The 27531-nt window shown below is 38.9% G+C and overlaps 2 protein-coding genes across 8 annotated transcripts in view; one reads left to right on the top strand and one right to left on the bottom strand.

Annotated features, from left to right (window-relative positions):
• The window catches only part of LOC127583067 (breast cancer type 1 susceptibility protein homolog), a 70763-nt gene extending 53081 nt beyond the window's left edge, over positions 1-17682 (bottom strand). For 4 of the 6 annotated variants that reach the window (XM_052038800.1, XM_052038798.1, XM_052038799.1 and 1 more), the window contains exons 1-9: positions 17550-17642; positions 13770-13875; positions 12436-12489; positions 8166-8243; positions 6834-6922; positions 5343-5482; positions 2708-2807; positions 1635-1683; positions 788-936 (exon numbers count right to left, since the gene is read on the bottom strand). In XM_052038800.1, coding sequence (XP_051894760.1) covers positions 788-936; positions 1635-1683; positions 2708-2807; positions 5343-5482; positions 6834-6922; positions 8166-8243; positions 12436-12489; positions 13770-13849 — 739 coding nt within the window. In that variant the 5' untranslated portion in view covers positions 13850-13875; positions 17550-17642. Of the gene's footprint in view, positions 1-787; positions 937-1634; positions 1684-2707; positions 2808-5342; positions 5483-6833; positions 6923-8165; positions 8244-12435; positions 12490-13769; positions 13876-17252; positions 17526-17549 lie in introns of those variants that run through there. The other 2 variants (XM_052038795.1, XM_052038796.1) reach the window with 2 other exon arrangements.
• A 332-nt stretch (positions 17683-18014) lies between these two features.
• The window catches only part of nbr1a (NBR1 autophagy cargo receptor a), a 49452-nt gene continuing 39935 nt past the window's right edge, over positions 18015-27531 (top strand). For both annotated transcript variants that reach the window (XM_052038353.1, XM_052038354.1), the window contains exons 1-3: positions 18015-18255; positions 26446-26508; positions 27283-27301. In XM_052038353.1, coding sequence (XP_051894313.1) covers positions 18154-18255; positions 26446-26508; positions 27283-27301 — 184 coding nt within the window. In that variant the 5' untranslated portion in view covers positions 18015-18153. The remainder of the gene's footprint in view (positions 18256-26445; positions 26509-27282; positions 27302-27531) is intronic.

A 27531-nucleotide genomic window follows, 5' to 3' on the forward strand; every position in this document is an offset into this window, starting at 1 on the left:
TCGAATGTAATTTCTCTCTACGATGCTGTCTGACCCAGCGAGTTCCTCCAGCAGTTTGTTTTTTGCTACTGATTCCAGCATCTGTACTCCTCCACAGTAAACCCATCTTAGGTCTTGTATTTACTCTGATCCTGACTAAAAACTTCCCATTTCTTGTTCTGGTGCTATTTATCTCCTCCAATCCTCGTTGCATCTTTTCTTCACCCATCACCTCCCCCATTTTAATTTTACCTGCCAGTGGCCAAAATCCTGCCAAATAAACTCCCCTCTCTGCAGGTTTGTGAAGGTGCAATCCATCTGGCCTATACAGATACCAATTCCTCCTGAGTTCTTATAGCTGGAACAGACAGCATCTTACAAAATATGAGATATTCTTTAATGATAGGTTTTGATCATCTAAGAGAATCAGCACAATTCTCCAGTTTTCTTCTTAGTGTAGCTATGTGCCCAGGGGGATTTTAAAAATCGGGTTTAATCACCTCTCTCGGGAGATTTCATAGTTCTGAATGGATGGGAACTGCAGAAGGCAGCACAGATAAATGGAGAGTACGGAATGACTAACAGGTCTTTTAACAAGCTTATCTGAAGAATGGCAATATAATGAGATCTAATGTCTGTCAAGGATTAAAAACTAAAAAGTTCCTTTGGATAACAACTACATCAACCTCATTCTCAAAACAATCACAACTGTTTCTTGGATCCAATATTTAATAAAGCCTAGTTCTTTGTGGATTCTTGTGCAAAAAGAATCTAAGAAAGAAGTTTTGGCAATACTAATATAACATACCCATTTCTGATGAAAACAGTTCCTCCAACACTGGTTTAGATATTTTTGATTTCTTTTCCTCAGAACCTTTTTCATCATTGTCACATTGATCTGCTTTCTCTTCTTCAGAAGTGGTTTTCTTTTTCACAGTCTTTTGCTGCAACGTTGACCTATGGAAGTAACCAGAATTTTAACTGTGGATTTCTGTCGATGGTGAGTTAATTTTTGAACTGACAATTATTTATTTAAAAAAAGGTTAGATTTTGAAACAACACCTTACCCATACAAAAAAAACCGAAGCAAATAAAACACTAATAGATATGGACTAGAATGACTTAACTGCTGAGGCAGTAGGTTGGTACAGAAGTGTGTTATCCAAGTATACTAACAGGAGTTATACCTATGCCTTCAGACTCTGACTGTTAAACTGTTTAATTTTTTTTTTAATTCCACTGATCATTTTTCTGACCAAAAGAGACGAGTCATTAGATTATCCCCCATCTGGTACTTCACTTTTGTAAATATCACTTACTTAGAAAGGGTTACGTCACCAAAACGGCAACATTAGGCATGCTTAAACAAACCCTCAAAAACCCATATGGATGGCACTCAGTGCAACCCAACTGTAAACAAATATAAATTCTTGCAGAAAGCATGGAAATATAATCAAATTCAAGCATTCAAATCAGGCAACAAGCCCCTAAAATCAACAATTTGTCCAAGTGAAATCATTTCATTAACTTCTTTCTTACTGTAATTCTATTTTAAGGCTGATTGCCACTGTTGCACACCCACAATACAACACCATAGACTGTATGTGAGATAAATTTTATAATATACAACTCCTGACCTGTGCAGACTCACTTACTTTTCTTTAACATGTGCTCCGAACAAAGGCTCATCGGAAGAATCAGAGTCTGTAATACGAAAGACAAACACTAAACAAGTGTAGTACGACAAAACATCTGCCATCATTCAAATGATAACACTCTCCTCCTCTCAGGTTAAATTATAGTCCAGAAGTTAGAGCACATATTTAAACTAACATAAAGGAGTAATATACAATCAGCGTGAGCAACTTCCATGCAAAATGCTAAAGCACTGCCCCATCAGCTGTGCTGGGGAAGCACAGCCAGTAGATAGAATCATAGGGTAATACAGCATGGAAACAGGCTCTACGGTCCAACACAGCCATGCTGACCAGGGTGCCTACCAAGCTAGTCCCATATCCCTCTTAAACCCCCTTCTATCCATGTACTTATCCAAATGTCTTTTAAATATAGATATCTTACAGCATTGGAGATCTGGGTTCAATCCAAACTTCCAGTGCTTTGCATGTGGAGTTTGCACATTCTCTCTATGACTACATGGGTTCCTTCTGGGTTTTCCAATTTCCTCCCACATCCAAAAGACCTGTGGGTTAGGAGGTTGACTGGCCACTCTAAATTGCCCCTGGTGTGCAAGTGGCAGAATCTGAGGGGTGGGTGGTTCAGGAATTTGGGGGCTTTGTCAGGAATGTAGAGAGGTGTGTGCACGCGCACGTGTGTGTGCATGACAGGATTGCTCTGTGAGCTGACAGGGACACAAATGGGCTGAATGACAAGCAGGAAAGTTCCCCAGTCCAGCACTTGTTCTTTAATGAACACCAATTGCACAACTTGCCAGTTCATTCTTTTGTAAACTGATTCTTTAGTAGAACATTTAGTTCACAACCCAAGTTATTGAGGGAAGCAGTGGAGCACTCCATCAGAGCAAGGACATACAAGTAGGAATAGCTCACTGGCCAAATAGTGGCATTGCCAGCACTTCGGAGGCAGTCGAAAATCTATTCCAAAGACATATTTTGCCTCCTGGTTAAATTGAAAGAGATGGGAATTGAGTGACATAGTCAAATAAACAATGCTAAACAAACAAATCATGCTGAACACTTGAAATTCTTACCAATCTCAACATAAGCAGGAGCAACATCTATTTTCTGCCTTTTATTTCTTGTTGAAGCTTTTCTTACAAATTCAGTCAATGGAGGGTCAGTGCAAACATTCTGTATAAGAAAGCAGTTATTTCTTTATGTAACATAGTTAAGAAATTGTGAAGATGTGTGTGATACAGCTATTTCCTGATAAACAATGATAATTATGATGCTGAACTTGCAGTGATTACATCACAATGACCAGTATTCCTGGTAAGTATCATGCCAAGTCCATTGGCTGGCATCTGATGCTATACCTGTTAGTTACAAATCAAGAAAATAAAATCATCTCCAAATTCCAAAGGCAGAAGCATGCGAATTACACGGTAGACATTGCAAAGCTGTTTCAATTCAGTCTTCAAAGGACTTCTTTAAGAAACATGAATCCTACAATATAACTGCTGAAATGCAAATCAGTTGAGATGGGTTTGTGACTTAACAGCATTTTAAAATATAATTTTGATTTTTTAAAGAATAAATTAGAGAGATGGAGGTTTAACTTAGCAAGTGCCAAAAATGTTAAGAATTTCACCACTTTAATAGTCAAAACAAAGTTCTGGATAAAACAGCCATTCTACCAGATTCAAAGTATACTTGCGAAATAGGACTTCAGGTGAATGCAAAAAAAACCTAATAAGGTGGCCCAGAAATTACAGGGAAAATAGTGGCAAGTTTGTGGCATTTGCCATTAGCAAAAAAAAGCAGGAAAAGGTCAGCCTTTGAGATACGCCAGGAGTTGCAAATCACCACCAACTGCTGGATGGCAGAGACAGAGGAAGCAGCATCACAGAGAACTTCCACTGTGTTAGGGCTTCAATCTTCATCCTTAAGAGAGTAATTTGGTAGTGTAACAACAGATATTTGAATGCTGAGGGATTAAGCTGCCAAACTGGGTGCATGGCAGATTATGAGAAACCAAATGCAAGGAATAAGATTTTCTTGTTTTCATCCTACCAGTCTGCATGCTGCAGTTGTGTCTGTTCATGACAGAATTGGTAGGGGTAACCACCACACTAACGTACATAGAAAGATAGAACACTACAGCACAGTACAGGCCCTTCAGCCCACGATGTTGTGCCAACATTTTATCCTGCTCTAAGTTGAGCAGTGGAGACAAATTTTTGTCTTTACATGGAGGATACCTTCCATTGTTTCCTGCCTCTACCACTGTGCAGTGTGGGATGGATTCAGAATAGACTGAGCAATTCAAAACTGATCATTCAAGAATTACTAAAAAGCATCAGTAACAACCAAATTTCTTCTATCATAATCTGTATGCTCATAACGTCAAATCCTTATTTTAATCACCAACTATGAAAGACCAAACAAGAGCATCAGGCACGCCCAAAAGTAAAACACCAACACAAAAGGCTATATGTTGAACTGCAAGTTACTGCATGCAATAGATAGAGGAAAGCAATACTGCATCAAACAGATCAAGTCAAAGCATTGTGTTTCTGCCCTAGTCCCCACTACCTTTGGCTCCTTCATCTATGACCTGCCCTCTAATAGGTCATAAGATGAAGAAGATGTTTGCTGCTGATAACATCAATTTCATTCCTAAATCCTCAGAAAACATGGCAAAGTGCCAGAATGTAGCAATCTGAACATTCAGGAATAGGCTGAAAATGGCAATTAACATTTACCTGATATTTATCATCTCACCTTAATTTCAATGGAATTACTGGTGCTCAGCGCCCATCATCAATATCTTGTTGGTCATTATTGACCAACAACCCAATTGGATTAACTACATAAACACTATGGTTACAAGAAATGGCCACAGTTTAGGTATTCTGCAGTGATTTGCCTCCTAATTATGCAGCCTGTCTGACGAACATCCTATCCATTCACTCCCTCCATTATTAATGCACAGTAGCTGCACCAACTCAAAGTTTTTTTCAAAAGTACATCCCAAAACTGCAACCTCAACCACTTAGTGTGGAGGATAGGAGGCACAGGGGAATGCCACCTCCTACAAATCATACAGTATCAGCATGTGGAAATATATTGGCATTAATTCTTCAATGGGTTTAAATAAAGAAATACTTTCACCATACTAACTGCAGGAACTCAGTAGCAATAAGAGATGGGCAATAAATGCCCACTGTGCCAACCACTACAAACCATTAAGGGAAAAGAACCACCCCCATCAATATCAAAGATTGCTGTATTTGCACTGCGTGTACAAAGGTATCTCACATGGGAACTTAAGGCTGCCATTTCATATTGATAGAATTTATAGGTCATACAGCTTCCACAGGGACTTCTAAATCTGTAATATCTCAATATATGCTGATAATAATTTGATCCAGAGGCAGGTAGAGGCTCTCTTTCTTCCACTCAAATCTACTCTTTCCTTCCGTTAAGGAAGTTTCTTTCTTTGGCCGTAACATTTTAATGTCCAAGGAGACAGACCATTGTTGTTTGTTCTTGCATTTCACACTTTTGTCAATTCACATTTCCAGCAACGTGCAGCTGAAAAATATTGCCTGAAGGGAGAAGATTTAAAATAAATCCAATTCGTAACGCTTGCTGTAAGAGGCACTGCTCCAACAATTTCTGGGCCAATAACACTATAGATATAAAAACAGATTATTGTATTACCAAAGTGCGACATTTAGAGACTCCAGCAGCTACAATTTTCTGTGGGGTATTATTGCACTGGGCACTGTCGTCATCTTTCCATAACTGTCTGTAAGAGTTGACCTCAGCTGGGATTGTTTTCTGTGCGTCACCAATGGAGACTAGTTAAAACATGCACAAAAAAAACTTCAATTACAACTGCATGTATATAGCCACATTTATTCACCAAATTTAAAACAGCTTACTTTTTAAAACTTTCTCCATAAGCATACAGAATGGCAGTCTTGATTCAGTTGGAAGCATTTTCTCCCAGAGTTAAAAGGTTATAGATTTGAGTCCCTCCCCAGAGTCTGTCCAGAAAATGGACACTGTTGTGCCATGCAGTAGCAGGGGATTCTGCATTATTGAAGGTGTTATCTTTGAAATAAAGCATTAAACTGTTCCCTTAGATGGATGCACGGATCCCATAGCACTATTTCTAGGGAGATGCAAGGAGGAGGAGTTCAGAGATATCTCAACCATTATTCAGTGCTTAAATTTATTAAAAACACATTTTCCAGTCCTGGTCACATTGCTATTTGTGTGAACGAAAATTAGTGCTACATTTCCTACATTACTACACCTCAAAATAATTAATTTGGCCATGAAACACTTTGGATAACCCAAGGCAATGGAAGATATTATAAAGATGTATTTTCTTTCTTGACCACTAATTTTTTCCAAAGGGCTCAAAGAAATACTTTAATTCATATTCAACAGATACTGCAGAATTTATGGCGTTCAATACAGGCAAGGTTGCTGCATTTCAAATATAAAGCAGATAACATTCAATCGGTGATTAAAATATTATTGTCTAAGAATTTAATTTTTCAATTTGAGAGGCACCCAACTGAAATGTAAACTATCAATGCATTAGGCATACAGGCCTCAATGTCACAAACAGAACAATTTTGTAATTCCCTGGTTGAATTTAGTGTGTTATTCAGCCAAGGCGATAAAGAAATGCCATTATCCTAATTTTCTCAAAATATAACAAATGATAGGGTCAATAATGAATGACTAGAAGAAAAATCCACATGATTTAAAAACAATGAGAATTCTATAGAACAGTACACTCAATACCAGCAATGTACTGCCATAATTTCAATTCAAAGCACCAAATTATTCATGGTTGTCAAATATTCAATAGTGATGGAGTGAGATGGTAATGTCAATACCAGAACAGTTGGCATTTTTCATTAAACACCTTTCATCCCATCTTTGAGGACATTAACCCATTAATTAGAACACATTAAGTATGTCCAAGGTAATGCAGCACACTGTTTTCATCTCTGTACGTTTGCTTCTTCGAGAAAAAACATCTGAATTTTTAAGCATTGTTCTAATTTATGTACGTTTTCCTGCCTACTTGTCAATAATTCATAGCTAACATATTTAAGTGCTAAACACAATCGCCAAAATAAATTATGCAGTACACGATTAGCATGATGAGTAATACAATTAGATACTTGCATTCATAACCTGTGTCCAATTCAAATGCACGAATTGTTCTCACAATTCCCTCTGCAAGTTGTTTAAATTGGGTGCTTTCCTGGAGACTCCTGAAAAGGATTGTGACATTTAATAAATACTTTTAGGTGTACCATGAGCTACATCTAGCATAATGAAAGTGACTTTAACCTAGACATTTAAGTATATTACACAACATTTACATTAACCACAGTGAAAACCTACAAGGGAAATAAAAAGCAAACATTTAAAAACACAATTGCCACCAGTTTACACTGTCTTTATTAAAAACTATGGGTCAACCAACATACACAAACATTGGACAACTAGAGTTTGTTTCAACCCCATTTCTCAAGTGAATGGGAAATGAGTGCTATAAATTCAATGGTAGCCTCCCATTAAAATTACTGGCACTATACACATACCCAACAGAAGCACAATGCTATAGTACATACAGATTTCATTTGGAGTCAAATTGACTCAGTCAATGAGCTTTCACTAATTGTAGAGTCTTTTCCATGATGAAATTAAAATCTCTTGAATGACCAACGTAGTTTAATTTCTCTATCTGTTACGTTCCTCAAAATTGCCCACTTTGAAGTGGGGAATACAGAATGAGTCATAGTAATTATAAATAATGTACAACCAAAGGATACCAAGTTGGAGGGAAATTTAAATGAAGCAATCCATCGTATTCAATGCATAGATTTGATAATCTAAAATCAGGAGAAAAGTTCAGATGCTAGAAAAATGAACTAAAAATAGTAAGTGCTGGAAAAACTCAGCAGGTTAGGCTACACCAGTGGAAAGACAGTCAATGTTTCAGTTCTGATGAGGGGTCCCCGACCTAGAGAACTCAGTAAGTTCAGGTAGCAGAGAAGGTGGGGGGAGGGGAGGCAATGGTGGAACAAAGGAAATTTCTCCATTTGGGTGGTTTCTCCATATGGCTATGAAGAGGCAGTTAAGCTTCTTTTACTGTGTAAACATTGCCTATACTTAACAACATTTGCAATGTTTAGAGTGGCCTACTGAGATATGCAAACTATACAAATGAAAGAAAAAGGAAAGAAAAGGCTTGGCAAGCAAAAATAACCAGTATGGATATAAACAGAAAGAGCGAGTTACCCAAAATTGGGGAATTACACATCAGGTCCTGCAGGCTGCAGCATGACCAGATGAAAGACGAGGTATTTTTCCTTGAGTTTGTATTGGGCCTTATTGTAACTGTGCAGGAGGCCACTGACCTTTCAAAGAACGCTGTTTTTCTTGGGCTTATGCTTTTCAATCTAAAAAAAAGTTTTCATACTTTTTTTTAAAACCTTAGCACTGACCTACCTCTTGGTAAGTTTGTTCTTGCACAATGGGCACTGTATACTGCTTTTCTTCTTGCCAAAAAGCTTCAATATACAAAACCTTATTAAAATAAATTAACAGTAGTCATCCAGGGAAAAGAAAACACACAAGTACAGATTAAGCGTTTTAATAACTGCACGAGATTATTACCCATTAGTATCCTGCCAATGATAAATCTGCAAAAGAAAGTAGTCATATATTCTATTTTTAAAATCATTTCTAATTCTTGGCTAGTGTTGAAAACTTGCATTAAAAGTGGACAAAGTTTAAAATTCTGGTCTTTCCTCATGATGTACCACAGGGTTATTTCTGGAGTCAAGTTCTAAAATTCAACTACAACTCTGACCTAGCCATTTAAAATTACGGTAGTTAATTGGCAAAATTGTTCATAGCAACTACATGTAAATTGAGATCAGTGGGTTAAGGTGGTTAAATTGAAGATGATACATTCCAAGTTAGGACCTTGTGCAACTTGGAGAGTAACTTGGAACTAGCTCCTAGCGTTCCCAGCTTCTCTTGCCTTCCTTAGTGGGAGAGGCTATCAGAGCAGTCTTGATAAGTAATAGCAGTGCATTTTGTAGATGCATTTAGAGGCCTGCACTAACAAGCCAGAGCTTAAAAAAAATCACACCATAGTAAAGGTAGAATTTAAATTCAGGTCATAATCTGGAATTCAGAGAAAAAAATTCTTGCAAAGTTCTCCTCACAAACATTCAGGAACTGGTTTTAAGTTGAAAGAGTTTGTCCCACAGACCAGTCAAGCAATAGTCTTGTAAATCATATTCAGAGAATCATCACCTACAATGTGCCAGGCTCCTCCATCACAATCAGTTGGTTTCACTAGAAGATCCGACCCATTCGATGAGATGGTACAGTGGTATACTGACAGGATGGAGTTCTGGGACGACTTCAAATTTAATCCAAGACCTCATTGTATCAGGTCAAACAAGGAAATGTCCCCTGGATTACCAATGACCATCCTTTCTCAGCTGATCAGGCAGTGCTACTCCAGGTTGAACAGCAGTTTGAGGTCCTTGACCTTATTCCTTTTCAGAAGTGCTTGCACACCCATCAGCAAGTGCCTTGGTCGCCCTAGTACTAACAGAATCATTCAAGTCCTTAAGAACATCACTGCCAGACTGGATCTGAACCAACATGAGGGATAAACCTACCTGACTTCACAGTCAATCTACCTGCAGCAGATGCATCTGTCTGTGATAGCAATGATAGAAGTGACCAATACAGCTCTTATGGAGACAAAGTCATGCCTTCACATGAATGACACACTCCATCAAGAGTTGCATGATAATGAGTAAACCGAGAACAAATCTGTCAGCTCAGAACTAAGCATCCATGAGATATCAGTGGAACTTCATCAGCTGTTGAAATTTATACTGTTATCTGTAACCTAATGGCCCAGCATCTCTCACTCTACCAAGGAGCAGAAAACATTTGTGGGGTTTAATCAGTAGGCTCCCAGACAGCAGTTATGATGTAGGGAGTGAAATAGCAAATTAGGGACACATGCAAGAAAGGTACAACTGTAATCATGGATGTCTTTAATCTACACAGATCGGTCAAACAAAATTAGCAATAATATTGTGGAGGGATTCCTGGACTAAGAATGATTTTATTTTAAACCAATACGTTAAGCAACCCAACTAGAGTGCAGACAATCCTAGACGAGGTATTGTGCAATGGGAAAGGAATAATTAACAATTTTCGTGTCTGTGGTCCTTTCTGGAAGAGCGACTTTAACATGATAGAATTCTTTATTAAGATGGAGAGTGAGGTAGTATAATCAGAAACTAGGGTCCTGAAACGGAACTGAAAGGAAACAGCAAGGGTATGAAGTGTGAAGTAGCTATTATAGATTGGGGAACGTCACTAAATGGGTTGAGAGGGGATAGAGCAATGACCAATATTTAAAAAGTGTACACACGAGTTACAACAATTATTCATTTCTGTCTAGCACAATAATAAGTAAAGAAAGTTCAACTGTGGCTTGAGGAGGAAATGGGGAATATTAGATCCAACAAGGAGGCACTTAAAATTGCCAGAAAAAGCAGCAGGCCTGAGGATTGGGAGCACATTACAATTCAAATGAAGGTAAAAAGATTAAACAGGGGAAGAAAGAAGGGAGTAAGCTTGCAGAGAACATAAAATCTGACATAAAAAGCTTCTATAAACACGTACAGAAAAAAAGATCAGTGAAGACAAATACAGGTCCCCTCCAGTCAGAAACAGAGGAAATTATAATTGGGAACAATTAAACATATACTTTGGTTGCATCTTCACAAATTGGACGAAGTCGTCCCCAGATGAGTAAAGGAACCAAGGAGGGAAGAGAAGGAAAAATGGATCAAAATCAGTATTAGTAAAGAAAAAAATTGGGTTAATTACACACATGTTCACTGGTCTATGGAAGAAAGATAGGGAATCTCATGGAAACCTATATTTTCTTACAAGACTAATCAGACCAGATATAGGGAGAATGTTCCTGACGAATGGAGAATTCAGAATCAAGTCACAGCCTCAGGACACACAATATGCCAGTTAGAACAAAGCTGAAAAATTTCTTCACCCAGGGAGTAGTGAACCTGTGGAATTCTCTGCCACATAAGGAAGAAGAGGCAAAAATCATCAAATAGATTTAAGCAAGAGGATGATATATTTCTTAACACCAAAGGGATCATAGAACGTGGGGAGAAGGCAAGAATGGGGCACTGAAGTGGATAATCAGCCACGATTGCAGTGCATGCTGAAGCAGGCTCAAAGGGCTGAACTGCCTACTCTTGCTCCAGTTTTCTACGTTTATTATCAAGCCAGTGATCAAGCCTGGTTCAATGAAGAGTGCAGAAGGCCAAACTGGGAGCAGAAGGCAGCACATCTCAAAATGAGGTGCCAACAAATAAGTCTTCAACCAACTCAATTTCACTTTGCATGATTTCTAGAAATGTCTGAGAGCACCGGATACAGCAAAGTCTATAGGACTAGACAGCATTTCAGGCTATAGAAATGAAGACTTGTGCTACAAAACCAGATTTACCTCTATTCACACGAGTCCAATACAGTTAGAACACTGGAGTCGCCCAGCTATGTCCTCGCTACAAAGAGCAGGACAAATCCAATCCAGCTAACTATTGAAATTGTCACATACAGTGCCAACAAGCAGCACTTGCTCACCAATAACCTGCTCACTAATGCTGTTTTGGGTTTCACAAAGATCACTCAACTCTGAACCCCATCACAGCCTTGGTCCAAAGATAGAATTCTAGAGTGTTTAGACTGATTGCCAGTGAAAGTAAGGAAGCAGTTGACTGACTGACTATATATCAAGGAGCCTTGGTTAAAATGAAAGCAATGAGTTGAGGGTAAAACACTTCAATGTTTGTTGTTAAACCTCGCAGAAAGGAATGCAGTTATAGTTGTGGTTGCTGGACATCAATCATTCTAGCCCAGGACAATGCTGCAAGAGTTCTTCAAGACAGTGTCTTAGGCTCAACCATTTTCAGCTGTTTCCTTAATGATCTTCCTTCTATCAAGAGATCAGAAGTAGAGATGCTCGCCGACAATTGCAATGTTCAATTTCATCTGCAACTCTTCAGCAAATGAAGCATCCCATGCCTGCACGAAGCTAGGCCTAGGCAATAATCAGGCACAAGTAACATTTGCAGCACAAAAGCACCAGACAATGACCAACTTCAACAGGAGTCTACTTGGTACACAGGAGTGGACCAACTTCAACAGGAGAGTAACCAACTATGCTTGACATTCAATGGCATTTCCATGGATGTGCTCATTGTCAAACTCTTGTGGGGCGAGGGGAAGTGGGTAATCTCTCTTGACCAGAGAACGTCTGGATTAGTACTATGGTTACAAGATTTTGCCCAATTCTGTGATGAGTGTCCTAATGAATGCAGCACAACACTCAAAGAGTTAAACGACACCCAGGCCAAAGCAGCTCACTTGATTGGTACCCTATCCACTACCCTAAACATTCATTCTCTCCCCAACCACTGCATGGATGCACTGCAGTTACATTCCCAGGCTACTCTGACAGTACCCCCCACCCCCCAAATCCACAGCCTCTATCACTGTGAAGTATAAAGGTTTGTCACATAAGAAAATCACACAACATCTTATCTTAGAAATACTGCATATCTCTGTTCTGTCAACATCGTTGAATATAAATCCTGGAAGTTTCTCCACATAACACTATTTCAGAAATAGAAAGCACCATTTTACTTACCTACAGAACTGATGGTCACATTTTGTTGATACTGGTTCTTTCATCAATTCTAAGCTAAAATAAAAATGGGAGCATTAGTTTTGTACACAAGTATCAAACATAAAACACAGTGAAAAACAATAGCATAAGCAACCAGAAATGACAGACAAGAGTTTTAATTTCTCTATTTAAGCAAGCATATTAGAATGACACAAAAATCAGTGAAACACTGGAATCCACATGGTTAGGTAGAAGTGCATACAATATAAAAAGAAACTAGTTTCTTAAAAGAAATAACAGAAGTAGGCTATTTAGTCTTCCTAGCTTGCTCTGCCATTCAACATACTCATGGATGATCCACCTCAAAACCATTTCTCGCCCAATACCCATATCACTCAATTTCTCCACCATCCAGAAATCCATCAATCTCACTTTTGAATTAAATCAATGATCAAGTCTCCACAGCACTCCAGCATTGATAATTCTAAAGATTCAACATCCACTCAGTGAAAAAAATTTCACCTTATCTCAATCCTAAATGACCTAACATATTTTGGGACTGTAACTCCTAGTTCCCAGCAAATGACCCCAGTGAAATATTCTTCCCATATCCAGTCAGTCATGCTCTAAGAATTTTGTACATTTCAATGAAGTCCCTCGCACTCTTCCAAAGAATAGTTTTAGCCTACTCAATCTTTCCTCATATAACAGACCAGCCATCCCAGAAATTAGTCTGGTGAATCTCTGCAATATTCCTATTTTCTGCACATGTATCTGGACTGTATGATTTACTTTGTTGACCTGAAGCATCCTGGACTTGAATGTGGCCTGAACAACAGTCAGGAATTCAATGCACACCAAAACCACATCCCAAGACCACCCTAAAAGCTTGGTCAAAAATAGAAACCCACCCACCAGTTTTCAAAGCATTGAAGATTTTAATGTACAAAAGCATTTAACTATTTAGTTTTTTAAATTTTTATTAAAATAATTAAAAATCATTACATTAAACCAAAATAATTTTTTAAAAATTGCCTATCTTTGCTTTTATATCCAAGCCCCAAAATGCTCTTTAAAATCAAGGATGCCACACATCATGGCACAGGATTCAATAGCATCTGAAATATAAAATTGTCAAGTCTTGGTAAGATGCACTCTGGCAAGATTCATATCAAAAGGATTTTAAAAATTACTTTGAGAGAAAGTGTAGTCTATTGGCCTATTTGGATGGTACACCAACATTTAGTCCAAAACGACCAACTGGAAATACCTTTCTCATAAGTGAATTCAAAATGGTCAGAAGCTCACATCATTCAAATTCTGCCAATGCAGAAATGTACAAAATTGTGATTTACCATATTGGACATTCCAAATTCTTCAACATTAACGACAAAACCTTGTGCACATGTTCAATTTCTGACGTGCAAAAAGACATTTCTGTTTATTTTGTTTTGTAGATCTCTGCAAAACAACGTGTGCATTAAAGAACTTTACAACTTCTGTTTTTATCCAATATTTAGTATTATATAATTTATTATATTTTACCACTCAACATTTTAATTATATTCTTACAAATTACTCCTTATCATTTTACCATTTGAACTGCTGAGGCACTGTGAAAAGATAATTATACAAATAAAAGTACATTAAAGAAAATTCTGTGCTTGCAATGAAAATGAAACCTTATTTTCAACATAGAGGCATTAAGTAGCTGCCTGCCAACAGAAACTGATCAGATTTAGGTCAGTGTGTTCAGGAATAAAAGAGGGAAAGGGCCAATTCAGATCTTTTGTTTGTAATGAGAAAAGTTCCTTTGATAATATTGTTGTAAAGGGGCCTTTAGGCAAAACGTGATAGTAATATGATAGATATTTTATGTTGAGTTTTAAATCAATTTTGTTTGATCTGAAACTAGGGTCTTAAATTTAAATACAGAAAACCATGAAGATATGAGGAGAGAGTTGGCTGTGGTTAATTGGGAAATACATTGAAGGTACAAATGGACAGGCAAGGCTAGCATTAAATAAAGGCATAATTTGAAAAAATTCTTAAAGCAGAGAAACCAAAAATGCAACAGTACTCCATTTGTGGCTGACAGAAGAAATTAAAGATAGCATTAAATCCAAGGAAGAGTATTGCCAGAAACAGCAGTAGGCCTGAGGATTGGGAGCATTTTAAAACTCAAAATAAAATCCAGAAGTTGATAAAGAAAGGCAAGATAGAATATGAGAGTAAACTAGCAAGAAACAAAAATGGACTGCAAGCTCTTCTATAGCCACATAAAAATAAAAAGCCCAGTGTGCACAAATGTGGTTCCTTACAGACAGAGGTGGGAGAATTTATAACAGGAAATAAGGAAAATCATCGGACAGAAAATACAAAAGCTTGGGAACACGTACCATCAGGCTCAAGGACAGCTTCTGCCCTGCTGTTATAAGACTCTTAAATGGACAGCTTATACACTAATGATGAATTCTTGATAACTCAGTCTGCCTCATCACAGCCCTTCCACTTTATTTACCTACCTGCACTGCACTTTATTTGTAACTGTAGCACTATATCCTGCATTCTGTCTTCTTTTCCATTTTGCACTACCTGGATGTACTTATGTATGAAATGATCTGTCTGGATAGCACACAAAAAGCTTCTCACCATATCACGGTACACATGACAATAATAATTACCAAAATGGTTATGAAATTAAACAAATGTGTTTATGCCATCACAGAAGATAACGAAAACCTGCTGCAAATACCAGAGAATGAGGAATTTTTAACAACAGTTCTGGAAGTTAGCGAGACACAGCTGATGAATTCCTAACACCTGATAATCTACAACTCAAGAGTTTTGAAAGAGGATCTGTGGACGGTGCCAGACCAGCTACACATTTCCAGTTTTATTTCAGATTTCCAGCACCTGCGTTTATTTTTATTGGCTGTGGAGATGGTGGATCCTCTAGTTATCATCTTCCAAAATTTTATAGATTCTGGAATTGTTCCTGAGAGTAATAAGTGGGACCTCATTAGTTATGAAAGGAGGGAAAGAGAAAACAGAATCACTGACATGTTAGCCTAACAGTGGGAAAAAGAATGAACTCTATATTGAAGGATGTGATAAAGAATAAACAGGTCAGCACGGTTCGGGGGAAAATGAGGACATGACCAGTAGGATTGAAGAGGGAGACCAGTGGAAGTGGTGTATCTGGATTTTCAGAATGTTTTGATAAGATCCCAGGCAAGAAGCCAGTCAAGATTAGAGCACAGAGAATTGGGTACAATACGCATTAAGAATTGGTTACTGGACAGAAAATGAAGCATTGAAATAAATAAGTCTTCCTCAGCTTGGCAGGCTGTGATTAGTAGGACACTTCAAGGATCAGTGCTTGGGCACAAGCTATTTACAAACTATACCTAATGAACACTTGCTATAAAAGGTTCCAATGTAATTCATCACTTAATGAAGGTTTCATTTGCTACAAGGAAGAGTTGGGAACACAACTGAATTTTGACTTTCACAGGTCCGTGAAAACCATCAACATTAAACAATCTTTTGGATTGGGTTAATGGGACAGAGTCTGTGAAGTAAACAATGTATTTAAAATGTGTAAAAGCTCGAGCACCTGCGCTCAGCCATCTGGCTACAATCGCAGGTGTTCGAGTTTGGAATGACGTGCAACTTTCAGCTTGTGTGTTTCAGCTTTTCAAAACAAGCTGTTTGCTTTTGATTTACTGCATCCATACTGGACGGAAATTGACTAGCATCCGACTTCCTTCATTACAATTCTGGTATGCCCTGTGAAAGGGTTTAGTATACCTCCGCTTTATAAATTTTTGCGTAGGATTCTTTAGGAACTTAACCCCTTTGTAAACAGGGAGACATCTCAGAGGGAACCAAATGTCATTTTTCTCAAGTTTTCTGATGATACAAAACTGTATGTGATTACGAGTTGTGAGAACACAAAAGGGCTTCAAAGTGATTTAAACAAATTGCGCAAGTGGGCACAAACATGGCTGATCCTCTTCAGTAAGAAAACAGGCAGAGTATAATTTAAATGGTGAGAGATTGGGGAATGTTGAAATACAGAGAGACCTGGGTGTGCATGTACATCGGTCATTGAAAGAAAGCATGCAGATTCAGCAACAGTTAAAGCAGGAAATGCTGGTCCTCATTGCAAGAAGTTTTGAGTACAATCACAAGAATATCTTACAACAATTTATCTAGGGGTTTGACAAGACCATATCTGGAAAACCGTGTGCAGTTTTGGTCTTCTTACCCAAGAAAGGACATACTCGTCATTAAAGCATCAGCTCCTAGGATTATTATGCAAAAATAGATTAGAATCATCCAAGTATCCAAAGGAAAGTATCCGAGTAGAGAAGAATAATATGGAGAAGAGGCAAAGAGGACAATGAATTCAAGAACGTAGACAGCTAATGAGAGGGGAAGTAAGGAAAAGACGAGATATGAGCATGTGGATGAATTTTTTTGTAATTACTCAGGATCCAGGAGTCAATGTACCATTCCAAGATCAGAGGTGATAATTATTGGGGATGTGGCTAAATGTTGATTTTGAACAGCAGACTTTAGGTAATCTAACTAGATAGTATGTAGGATGGTTGCCAAGACAGTATTGAAACGGTTAGGCATGAAAAAAAAGTGTGCGTGGGGCTGGGGGCGGGTTCCCAGGAAGTCATCCTGGTCAGCGAGCATGAGTTGGGCCCAAGTGTCTGTTTACGCGCTTTACAGTACAACTCTATGACACCACGAACACCTTACTCAATAGGCAGGTCCGCTCATCATCTCCGATCTTTCTCCCAACAACATAACACACAACGTACCATAAGCAACTACATGGGGAAAACAGCAGTTTTAAAACGCGCATGGTTTCATGAAGATAAAACTTTAACAGCAAACACAGAAGTCGATTGCACAGCGTATAACAACTTCAGCGCGTTATTTTCCGCACTCAGCGATGTGTCTGCCCGCGGGCCCCACAACTCCTGCAACCCTGGCGCTCCGGCTGAAACTCCTGCGGCTGATGTCGGACCCGCACTGACGGCAAATCCCGAGCTCCGCGACCGGACGCACAACTCATCCCGGAGACTTTTCACCAAAACAAACACCAGCTCTCAGACCTGGGACGAAGTGTAACCCGCACACGCCGGACTGAAGCGGCTCCGACGGCTCCACTCAGACCCAGACCCCCTCCGCCATATTTTGGGTTTCCCGCACTTCTATCGCGTCACGTGACACAAAGCGCGCAGCCGCGTCACGTAACTCAGCGACTGCCGCCTCTCGTCACGTGCGCCCCCGGTGACGTCACATGGTGTGGTTACGTAGGCCGGACGCGGGTGCCGATTGTAAACCAAATACGGCATGACGTCAGACGGGGGGGTTAAGCTTTGAATTTCAATACATAACACTGCGGGGGCAGATTTAACATCACATTGCATTGCATAGTCGCAATTCCAATTATTCTTGATTTAACATCGTTCGTTATCAGAGGTTAACCTAATTCTAATGTTTTATAAGGTGTGGCGAATGGTCAGCTGACGTGCGGCAGCCAATGAGAGGCTGTGTTTACCTCCGGCCGCGGTGGGTGCTGGGGGATGTCAGTGGTGTGAGGTAAACAGAGGAGCGGTGGGCGGCCGGGGATCGGACGCGTTTTCCCGGTGCCGCCAACCGACCGCCGCGCCGTGCCGGCCCCCGGGGGTAGTCCCACCGCCGGCACCGCGCATCATGGAGGAGCAGATCAAACTGTGTGTCACCTGTGGCGGAGAGACGCAAACTTTCCTGATGTGCGACTCGGCGAAGACGACGTGGGCGGACCTGGAGGCGATGGTGAGTGGGAGGAGGCGAGGCTTGGCCGCGGGCCCAGCCTCGGGGCCCGGCATTTCGTGCCTCGGGTTGTTGGAGAGCCGCACCTCAGCCTCCCGGCTCAAGGCAGGCAGTATTTACACGCGTCGATCCATGAGCTGCCAACGTCAAAGCGCAGTCTGGTTTAACTAAACATTTGTGCTTTCGATGTGACATTGCCTGGTGTGGTGATTGGATTATTTTTATTTTATTTAAATTGGGGCTGTTTTCCTTCCACTTGCCCAGATATTTTTCTCTATATGTTGTAATGGTTGCAGTTACTACAAAGATCACAGAAAGGTTACGACACTTCGCGTCCTTATCGGTGGTTTGCAAGAATAATCATCTAGGCTCAACTCACTACTTCACTCTTTCTCCATAGCTCTGCATTCTTCCCCTTTCAAATGCTCATCCATTTTCCCTTGAATGCTACTTTTGAATCTATCTTCACCATTATCCTTAATTACTTCATAAAAGTTTTTCCTCATTTGACCTCTTGTTGTTTTGACATTCACCATTATATGCCTTTTCGTTCTTGACCTTCCCATCAATGGTAACTGTTTCCCTGTCTAGACTCTTCCTGATTTTTAAATACTTTTTTCGGGTCCCCTCAAATTTCTCCGACCTGGGGGAATAATCCCATTGTTGTGGGAGATTTCTTTTGCATGCTCTTTAGCTGATGGGACAGGATACTGCAGTTACGGTTGAAACAATGTTTTATTGTGATTTGTCATGGCTTCTTCAGCACTTATTATTTACCCCTGTTTATAAATCCAGGATCCCATGTGTTTTTAAACTGCTGTTTCAACCTGTCCTGTTGTGTTCTGATAATTTATGCACATATACCTGCAGATCTTTCAGTACTTGTATGCTTTTTTGAATTATTATACCCAGTATTGCTTCTCTTTATTCTTCCTACTTTACATTTTTCTGTTTTTTTTTGCCACATGTCCATTCTATCAGCCTGATTGTACCTCTTGTTTCCACCTATTACTAATCTTAATAAAAAGATAAAAGATAATAAAAAGTTAATTTCTAACTTTTGTGTTATCTGTCAACTTAGAAACTTTGCCCTGTACAGTTTTAAAGCATGCTGCTAATCCCCCTTTTATCCTATGGGCTTTAACCTGGATAACAAATCCAAGATGTAGCACTTTATCAAATGCCTTCTAAAAGTCCATACTTACCACATCAAACACATTGCCCTCCTTGGCCCTCTGCTTCATGACCAAAAAATGTAATTAATTCAGTTAAAGGCAAACCAATGCTGGCTTTCGCTACTGCTAGTGACTGTTAATTGTGCCTCTAATCATCAGTTCTATAAGTTTCTCCACCACTGGGGTGAAACTGATTGTCCATAGGTGTTGGGTTAATTCTTGCATTACCTTTTGATTAAGGATGTAACATTTGCAATTATGTGATCTTCGCAAACTGAGCACAATTGCCCACACAATATCAAGAAGTTTCAACTTCATTTCATAAAGCCAAATTATGTTTATGTTTCCCAAATCTAGATGCAACTTGTCTAGCATTTTTAAGACATTGTTAACATTTCTTTAAGGAATAAAATCATTGAATATAAATCACCTTTTTGAGTTTTTAATTAAAGGAGCCATTTTACTTAAATGAGGTGTATATCAATACATTATTCCCTTGATTCAAAAGCTGCTATCCTACTTATTGCTTTCTGGTGATTCGTTGCCTGCTTGACTGAAATGTATGATGATGTTTTCTAGGCGTACCCATTTTACAATAGAAGCATTGTGATGTGGCATTGCTGTGGTTGTTGCCAAGAATAGTGTACAATTCAATGTCCAGAATTAGTTCATGATGTTGATTATCCTGACTAATTTTGATATGATGGCTCTCTCAGCATGATATTTCCGGCTTTCTGGTGATGCTTGTAAGTGTCACTGATTTGATTTTTGGCTGAAGCTCTGACCCAGAGAGAAAAAAATAGAATGATGGTTGAGGAGCTTGGTAAAGTCCTTCTTCCATATAGGATTTTAGTATTAAATTGAAAACTCTAGAGTGTGGCATTTTAAATAAGTTATCTAATGGAAACTACTTTTGCCTTTCTGTTTAAAAAAAGGCCAGGCCATCCATTCAGTGGTAGTTAATAAATTTTTCAAATTCCAATATGGTTCCCATCAGAAAAGTGTCATTTAAGAGCCAAACTATTTTTTTCTAATATATGAAGTTGCAATGTAAGGAAGGTTTTGAGTTCCTCAACTGTCTTTCTGTTATTATTTTTAAGTGTTAAAATCTGGGGAAAAAAGTCTTCTGATCTTGCTTGGTTTTACAAAGTTTAGCTTTGCTTTTCTTGGGTAGGTTAACATTATGTAGCATAGCGTAGCTTCAGTTTACTTGATCTTGTTGTCCATTTGGATATAGTGCTGCATCTATTCTTTTACTTCAAGTGCTATCATAAAGCATCAGGAGCTGATAATTTAAATGTGATTATTTGGGAAAGATCTATCCATTTGAAGTTTTGTTTCCTTGGGCAATGGTCAAGGGTATGTGCTAAACAATGAAGTGTTCTGTTTTTACTGTAGTTGCATAAAAACAGGGAGCTGTCTGAGACTAAAGAAATGCACCAGTTATAGCATAGAATAATTCCCATAATCTAATGTTTGTTCCAACTATCCTCCTTTAGTAAATGGTTGAATATCTGGGTATTGGGTTTGGGTGTCCTGTCTGGAAAAGAGTTGCAAAGTTGGAAATAGTGGAATATTTTAAAGGAGGACTGTAATTCTTTTAGTAGTTATAAAACGTTAAGGTGCTGTTGCAGCATCTCCTGTCCTCCAGACCTTTTTTTATTTAATATTATTCATGATGTTTGAACAACTCAAAGCCACTTCCAGTGAGGTATTTTTGAAGTGTTGTTACTGATGACCCAGAGAGCTTGCCCAAAGCAAGGTCTGCAAACAACAATGCTAAAATGCTGGCGATCGTGATTATGTGATCATATTGAACAGAGATGGTTTTATTAGAATATCAGTAATAACTCAATGATCGTATTGACATAAGACAACAGTATTTTTTCTGTCAATCCATTTGAATAATCACAAGGGATACTGTGTGGTGTATGAAAGATTGAGGAAAATCTATCACAGTTTTGGCCTTGATTTAATAGTGCAAATCCTAAAGTAGATCTTGAGGAACCCTCTCGTTATGAGTGAGAATGCTTTCAGTGAGTCAGACAAGATGGTTGTGGTGGTTGGAAGCTAGTCATTTCAGCCATAGGACATCTCTGTGGGACTTCTCCAGTCAACTATTAGGTGTCCTAAGCCAACTATTTTCAGCTACTTCATCAATGGCCACCTTCCTTCATAAGGCCAGAAGTTGGGATGTTCTCTGATGATTGCACAATATTGTGATGACTCAAATAATGAAGCAGTCCACAACCAAATGCAGCAAGACCTAAATGATATCCAGGCATGGGCTGTTACGTGGCACAAATGTTATTTGCCACTTAAGTGCCAGGCTCTTTCATTATCCAACGAGAAAATCCTGCTATCGTCCCCTGTCATTTCAATGGCATTGCAATCACTGAATCCCCCACTATCAATATCCCAGGGGCTACCAGAAACTGAACTGGAGTTGCCATATGCACAATGTGGCCTACAAGAGCAGGTCAGAAGTTAGGAATTCTGCAGCGAGTAACTGGCCTCCTAACTCTCCAAAGCCTGTCCACCATCTATAAGGCTCAAGTCAGATGGCATACTCGCCACTTGCTTAGATGAATGCACTTCAACAACACTCGAAAGCTTGACAGTGTACAAGACACAGCAGATTGCTTTAATAAGCACCTGATACACAACCATTCACTCACTTCACCACTGATGCACGGTAGCAGCAATTTGTGCCATCTACGGGATGCACTGCAACATCTCACCAAGACTAAGATACCACCTTTCAAACCCACATCACCACCTGGAAGTAGCCCCCCCAAGCAGCACACCATCTTGACTTGGAAATATATTGCCAATTCTTCAACGTTACAAGGTCAAAATCCTGGAACACTCTTCCTAACAGCATTGTGGGTATACCCACACCACAAGGAGTGCAGTGGTTCAAGAAGAGAGCTCTTCACCATCGTCTCAAGGACAACTAGGGATAGCAATTAAGTGCTAGCTCATCCTGCAAAGCCCACATCCCTTGAATGAATATTTTAAAAAAAATTAATACTTGAATTTAAAATTCAAAAATTTGCTGATCATGCAACATTACACACCCAGTCCATCTGTGGAGCTAGCTCAGCACATGTTGACCATAGCAGTTCTTAATCCTCTTAGATCTGTTGTGTCATTGCTAATGCTGCATCTATTCCATTAATTTTCTAAACCTGTGAATAGGAACACCAAATTTATGAATCTAGGGAATAGGAAAATGAAAATATCTGTCAAGTCAGGCAGCATCTGTGGTGAAGGAGACAGTTACTGTTTCAGCTAATGACCTTTTCATCTGACCTGAGCTATAATTACAAAAGCTTAACTTTCCACTAACGTGCATCGAACTGCTGTCTTTCACTGAATAACTGTGTGGAAGTTTGGGATTCCCATACAATTGTACACAAATGTCAAAGTCCTGAACTTCCACAAGGTTAATTGGTGCTGTCGTTTAAACTACACTGTAATGCACTTATGCTGGGAAATCTGAAATTGCTGAACCCATGCCTGGTCTATTCTAGAGCAATGTGATTAATTGCAATAGAAGGAATGGCTGCAAGCAAGATTGTAAAATTGTGAACTTTTAAATTGTTTTAAGTGCTATAAGTTACAAAACTGAATACTATATTTAATTTTAAAATGTTTTGAATGTTTCGGTATGCCCTGTTCAATTTATTTGACAGCATTGACAGTTGATTCGGTATCAGGGTGTGGCTTAACTGGTTGTCAAAGCATTTTGTTTGGATCAAAAGTCACCAAGACTCTTTGCTGAACTGGGCCTTGCAGAACATTTTGGAATTGACTTCTTTTGGGGAGTTCAGTTCAGGGTAGAGAAGCATTTTATGGCAGCATTTTGAACATTTTGATTAAACATTTTTTGTTGATTCTTGAGGATGCTCAGAACAGAATTTATTGCAGCCTTGAGTTTTGGGCTAGAATTTTTTAATTGCTCAAACTGTATGTTGTTTTATTTAATAAGCAATCTGAAAACAAAATAAGGTTGTTGGCATTTTGGAATCTGGTTCGTTAATCCAGAAGTGGGCATTCTGTATCCTTATTATTGAGTATTGTAAATCTTTCTCAAAATTCTTGTGAAAACATAGTTATGAATCTACAAACTGGATCAAAAATTAGCTCAATGGGAGGAAGCAAAGAACAGTAATTGATTGGTATTTTTCTGACTGGAAGGGATGTTACCAGAGGGGCGCCACAGCTTTTTGTAAAGCATACTAAGACGTTTGCAGATGCTACAAAAATTGGCATTGTGGTTGCCAGTGAGGAGGAAGACCATAGACTGGTGAGAGGGGATTGATGAGAGTGTGGAAGAATAAAGTGGGATTAGTTGAGGATTAGTATAAATGGGTGTTTGATGGTTGGCGTGGATTTGGAAAACTGAAGAACCTGTTTCTGTGCTATATGGCTTTAAAAGTAGCAAATGAAATTTTAATGTGGGGAAGTGTGAGGTAATACATTTAGAGGTGTAATTAGGCTAGGGAATACATAATAAATGGAAGCATATTGAGGGTGAGGAGTTTGCAGTTCAGTAAGGTGGTTCGAAAGGCATATTAGATGCTTTCGTTATAGGGCAATAAGTGAGGGGAGTTGTGTTATATATCAGTAGTTAGATTATGGCTTGAGTATCGCGTACAACTCTGATCACACAGAAAAGATGTGATTGAATTGCATTGGAGAGGATGTAGTGGAGATTTACAAAGATGTTGCTGGAACTGGCAAAAAGTAACTATAAGAAAAGATTGGATAAGTTATGGTTGTTTTGTTCAGAACAGAGGGGACTGAGGAAGGACTTACTTGAGGTGTACAGGAGTGTGAGGTGCCCAGATGGGGTGAATAGGAAAAATTAATTTCCCTTGTTGGAGGGGCCAAGAAACTGTTAGCAAAGTTATTGGGTTAGAGGGAAGTAGATTGCTTTTTGTTTCTCAGCTAAAAAGTACTTCGTCAGTGGCGACAAAGGCCCAACAATATCTTTCCAAATCAAGATGGTGTGTGACATGAAACAAAAACTGCAGGAGATGGTGTTCCCATGTGCCTGCTGCCCTTGTCTTCTTGTGGTAGTGGCTATTGGTTTGAGAAGTGCTGTTGGAGTGGTCAAGGCAAATAACTGGTGCATTTGTGGATGGTCCATACAGTAGCCACTGTGTGCCAGTGGTGCAGGGAATGAATGTTTAGGGTAGTTGATGGGGTAGCAGTAAATATGTCTGCTTTGTCTTGGATGATAATTTTCTTGAGAATTACTGAGATTTGCTCTCAAAATAAGTGGAGAATGTTCCATCACCCTCCTGACTGGTGCATTGTAGATGGTGGAAAGGCGTTTGTGTATCAGCAGCTGTCACTTGCTGCAGAATACCCAGCATATGAACAACTCTTGCAGCTATGGTATGAATCTGGCTGATCCAGTTGAGTTTCTAGTCAATGGTGATAAGGAGCAACTCGGTGATAAGGAGCAACTCGGTGACAGTAATGCCATTGAATGTCAAGGGTGGTCAGACTATCTTTTTTTGGAGGAGATGGTCATTACTTGGCTTTTTTGGCACATGTTCCTCCTTATTAGCCCAAGCTTTAATGTTGCATAGGTTTTGCTGCAGGTGGCATGGGCCTAGTCAATCAGTGGGGAGTTATGAATTGTGTAATCATGAGCAAATGTCCCCTTTCTGACCTTGTAAAGAAAGGAAAATAATTGAAGCAGCTGAAAGTGGTTGGGCCTAGGATGCTGTCCTAAGAAACTCCTGCAGTGATATCCTGGGGCAGGGATGATTGATCTTCAACAACCACAACTATTTTCATTTTTGCAAAGTGTGACTCCAACTATGGGAGTTTTCCCTTTTTGGGCGTCATCTTCACCTTCAGATTGACCTGGGTGCCTTGATGTCAAGAGTAGGTGTTCCCAACTCGCTCTGGAGTTCAGCTATTAGTCCACCTAAGATGGTGTGGTCATGGCAAAACTGAAACTGGGCATTAATGAGCAGGTCATTGGTAATAACACTTTCTGTCACTTTGGTTGAAAGTAAATAGGCTAAGTGTTAATTAGCCTGTTTCAATTTGTCGTGCTATATCCTTCCCTGTTACAAGTTTTCTATGATCAGAAATAATTTCCAATCAGGATCAATTATAAAATTATTTTAACTGAAATATGTGCTCGATAAATGTTAACAAAACTTGCAAAACACAACAGTAGAGATATTTGTATGACAGTTTCTGGAGTATTTATTGCTAGACTTTCATTGCTGGAATAAGAATGATCTCTTTATATCCACTATTTTATTAATTGGTTTCACTCGTAGCACATTGATCAAATATAATTCAGAAGTTTGTAGGTTAATGCCTTTGGACTCTGTGGTGGGGGGGGGGTGGTGTGGGTGGGAATGGAAAGAATAGCAGATGTGCAATATTCAGATATTGTTATCAATGTGGCCTATACTTTTTACTGCAGTTAGGAAACCTGAAATGTGGGTTGAACAGTTGCAACAATATCATTACAGAAAGCTGCTATTTATTAAAGATAGCTTAAGGAGGCTTTTGCTGCCACTGATGGAGAGAATGAAAACGGTGAATTATCGCAGGCCATGCCAAGAGCCCTTCAAGAAGGCCTGCTTTCTTTTAACAGTTAGCACAGATTTGACTTTGTGCAGCTGACTTCATTTGGATTCTTCATGGAGAAGGTAAAGAGAATTACCTATTCAGCTGAAATACAGATTTTTGGAGTTATTCCACATGGTGTGGTGTTTAAAACCCTTCACATTATAGGGCTGCCTGGCTGGTTAGACTTAATATCAAAGATCCAATAATCTAGAAGCAGTTTTTTTTTATTAATCATCATTTTTGCTTGATGATTTCTGGATTTTAATTTGAAATATGAGTACCAAGAAGACCTAAATGGTCTCCTGTAAATCCAACTGTGTACTTTCTGTATGAGGTGAATTTGTCAAAGTTGGATACTGTTATATATGTGTATTACAATGGTTAACTTTTAATTTTATATTCCCAGATAAAAGTGTCATTTGATCTCAACAATGTTCAAATGAAGTACTTTGATGAAGATAATGAAGAGGTAAGTTCCTGTGACATGGCGTAAATCACTGAAGTATTCTGTACAGATTGAATACACTTACTCAAGATCTTCATGTGGTTGGCATTGATAGTTAAACATAATTAACTTTTATGATTCAACATGTAACATTTTAAAAAAAAATTAATTTCTTGTTGTGCAGCTTGGAGTGGAGAGCTCAATGCTACTTAACAGCACATACTAAACCTATGCAGATCTGTTGCTTTAATGATCAACCAATGATTATTCTTTTGGGAGTGGAAGATTAGAACCATTCTGAATTGCTGGCAGATTCAGTGATCTGATAATTGAGCTGGCACTGCAGGGCATGAGAGATGAATGATCAGACAGCCAGGTTTGTTAATGGGATTTGTTGGAATAAATCAATTAGAAGGCCAAGCGAAAGCTGAGAGATAGGATGGTTGGGTATCTAAAGAATGGATGTGTGCCAGAGATCTTTCAAGGTCATCTAGTTAAACTCCAGCACTATTCCTGTGCACACTTGAGGTCTTGTCAATCTGCAGCTAAATTATATGAGCATAAGTAAGTGAGGTTTCTTCAAAACAAGCAGACAGAAACTGCATGTGTAGTTTTCTCAGTACCTTAGATTGGAAGTTCTTGTGATGATTTCTGAAAGAATCAAATGTTCCATTCCCAGTCATATGATTAAGGAGTAAAAGATGACCACTGTCTTAGAGGGCAATCTGTGTTCACTTAATATTTTAGAATTTTGTTTAGGGTATACTTTATTTCATGATTTTTTTTCTCTTATTTTAGGTGTCTGTTAACAGTGCAGGTAGGTGTACATAAGAATCATATTTATACAAATAGGAAATCTGCCATTTAAAAAAATTCCATGCTGATTGTATTTGGCCTCAAACTTGGCTTGCATACAGGATCTTAAAAAGCAGAAAAAAAAGTTACCTGTGCCAAGACGGTATATAATTTTATAAATCTTGTAGGATTCATAAGGTAAAAGAAGCCTGTGCTAATGAGCCATGCACAGTTTTGGGCCCAGCTGCTGAT

This window comes from Pristis pectinata, chromosome 25 (genome assembly GCF_009764475.1).
Source record: "Pristis pectinata isolate sPriPec2 chromosome 25, sPriPec2.1.pri, whole genome shotgun sequence".
NCBI lineage: Eukaryota > Metazoa > Chordata > Chondrichthyes > Rhinopristiformes > Pristidae > Pristis > Pristis pectinata.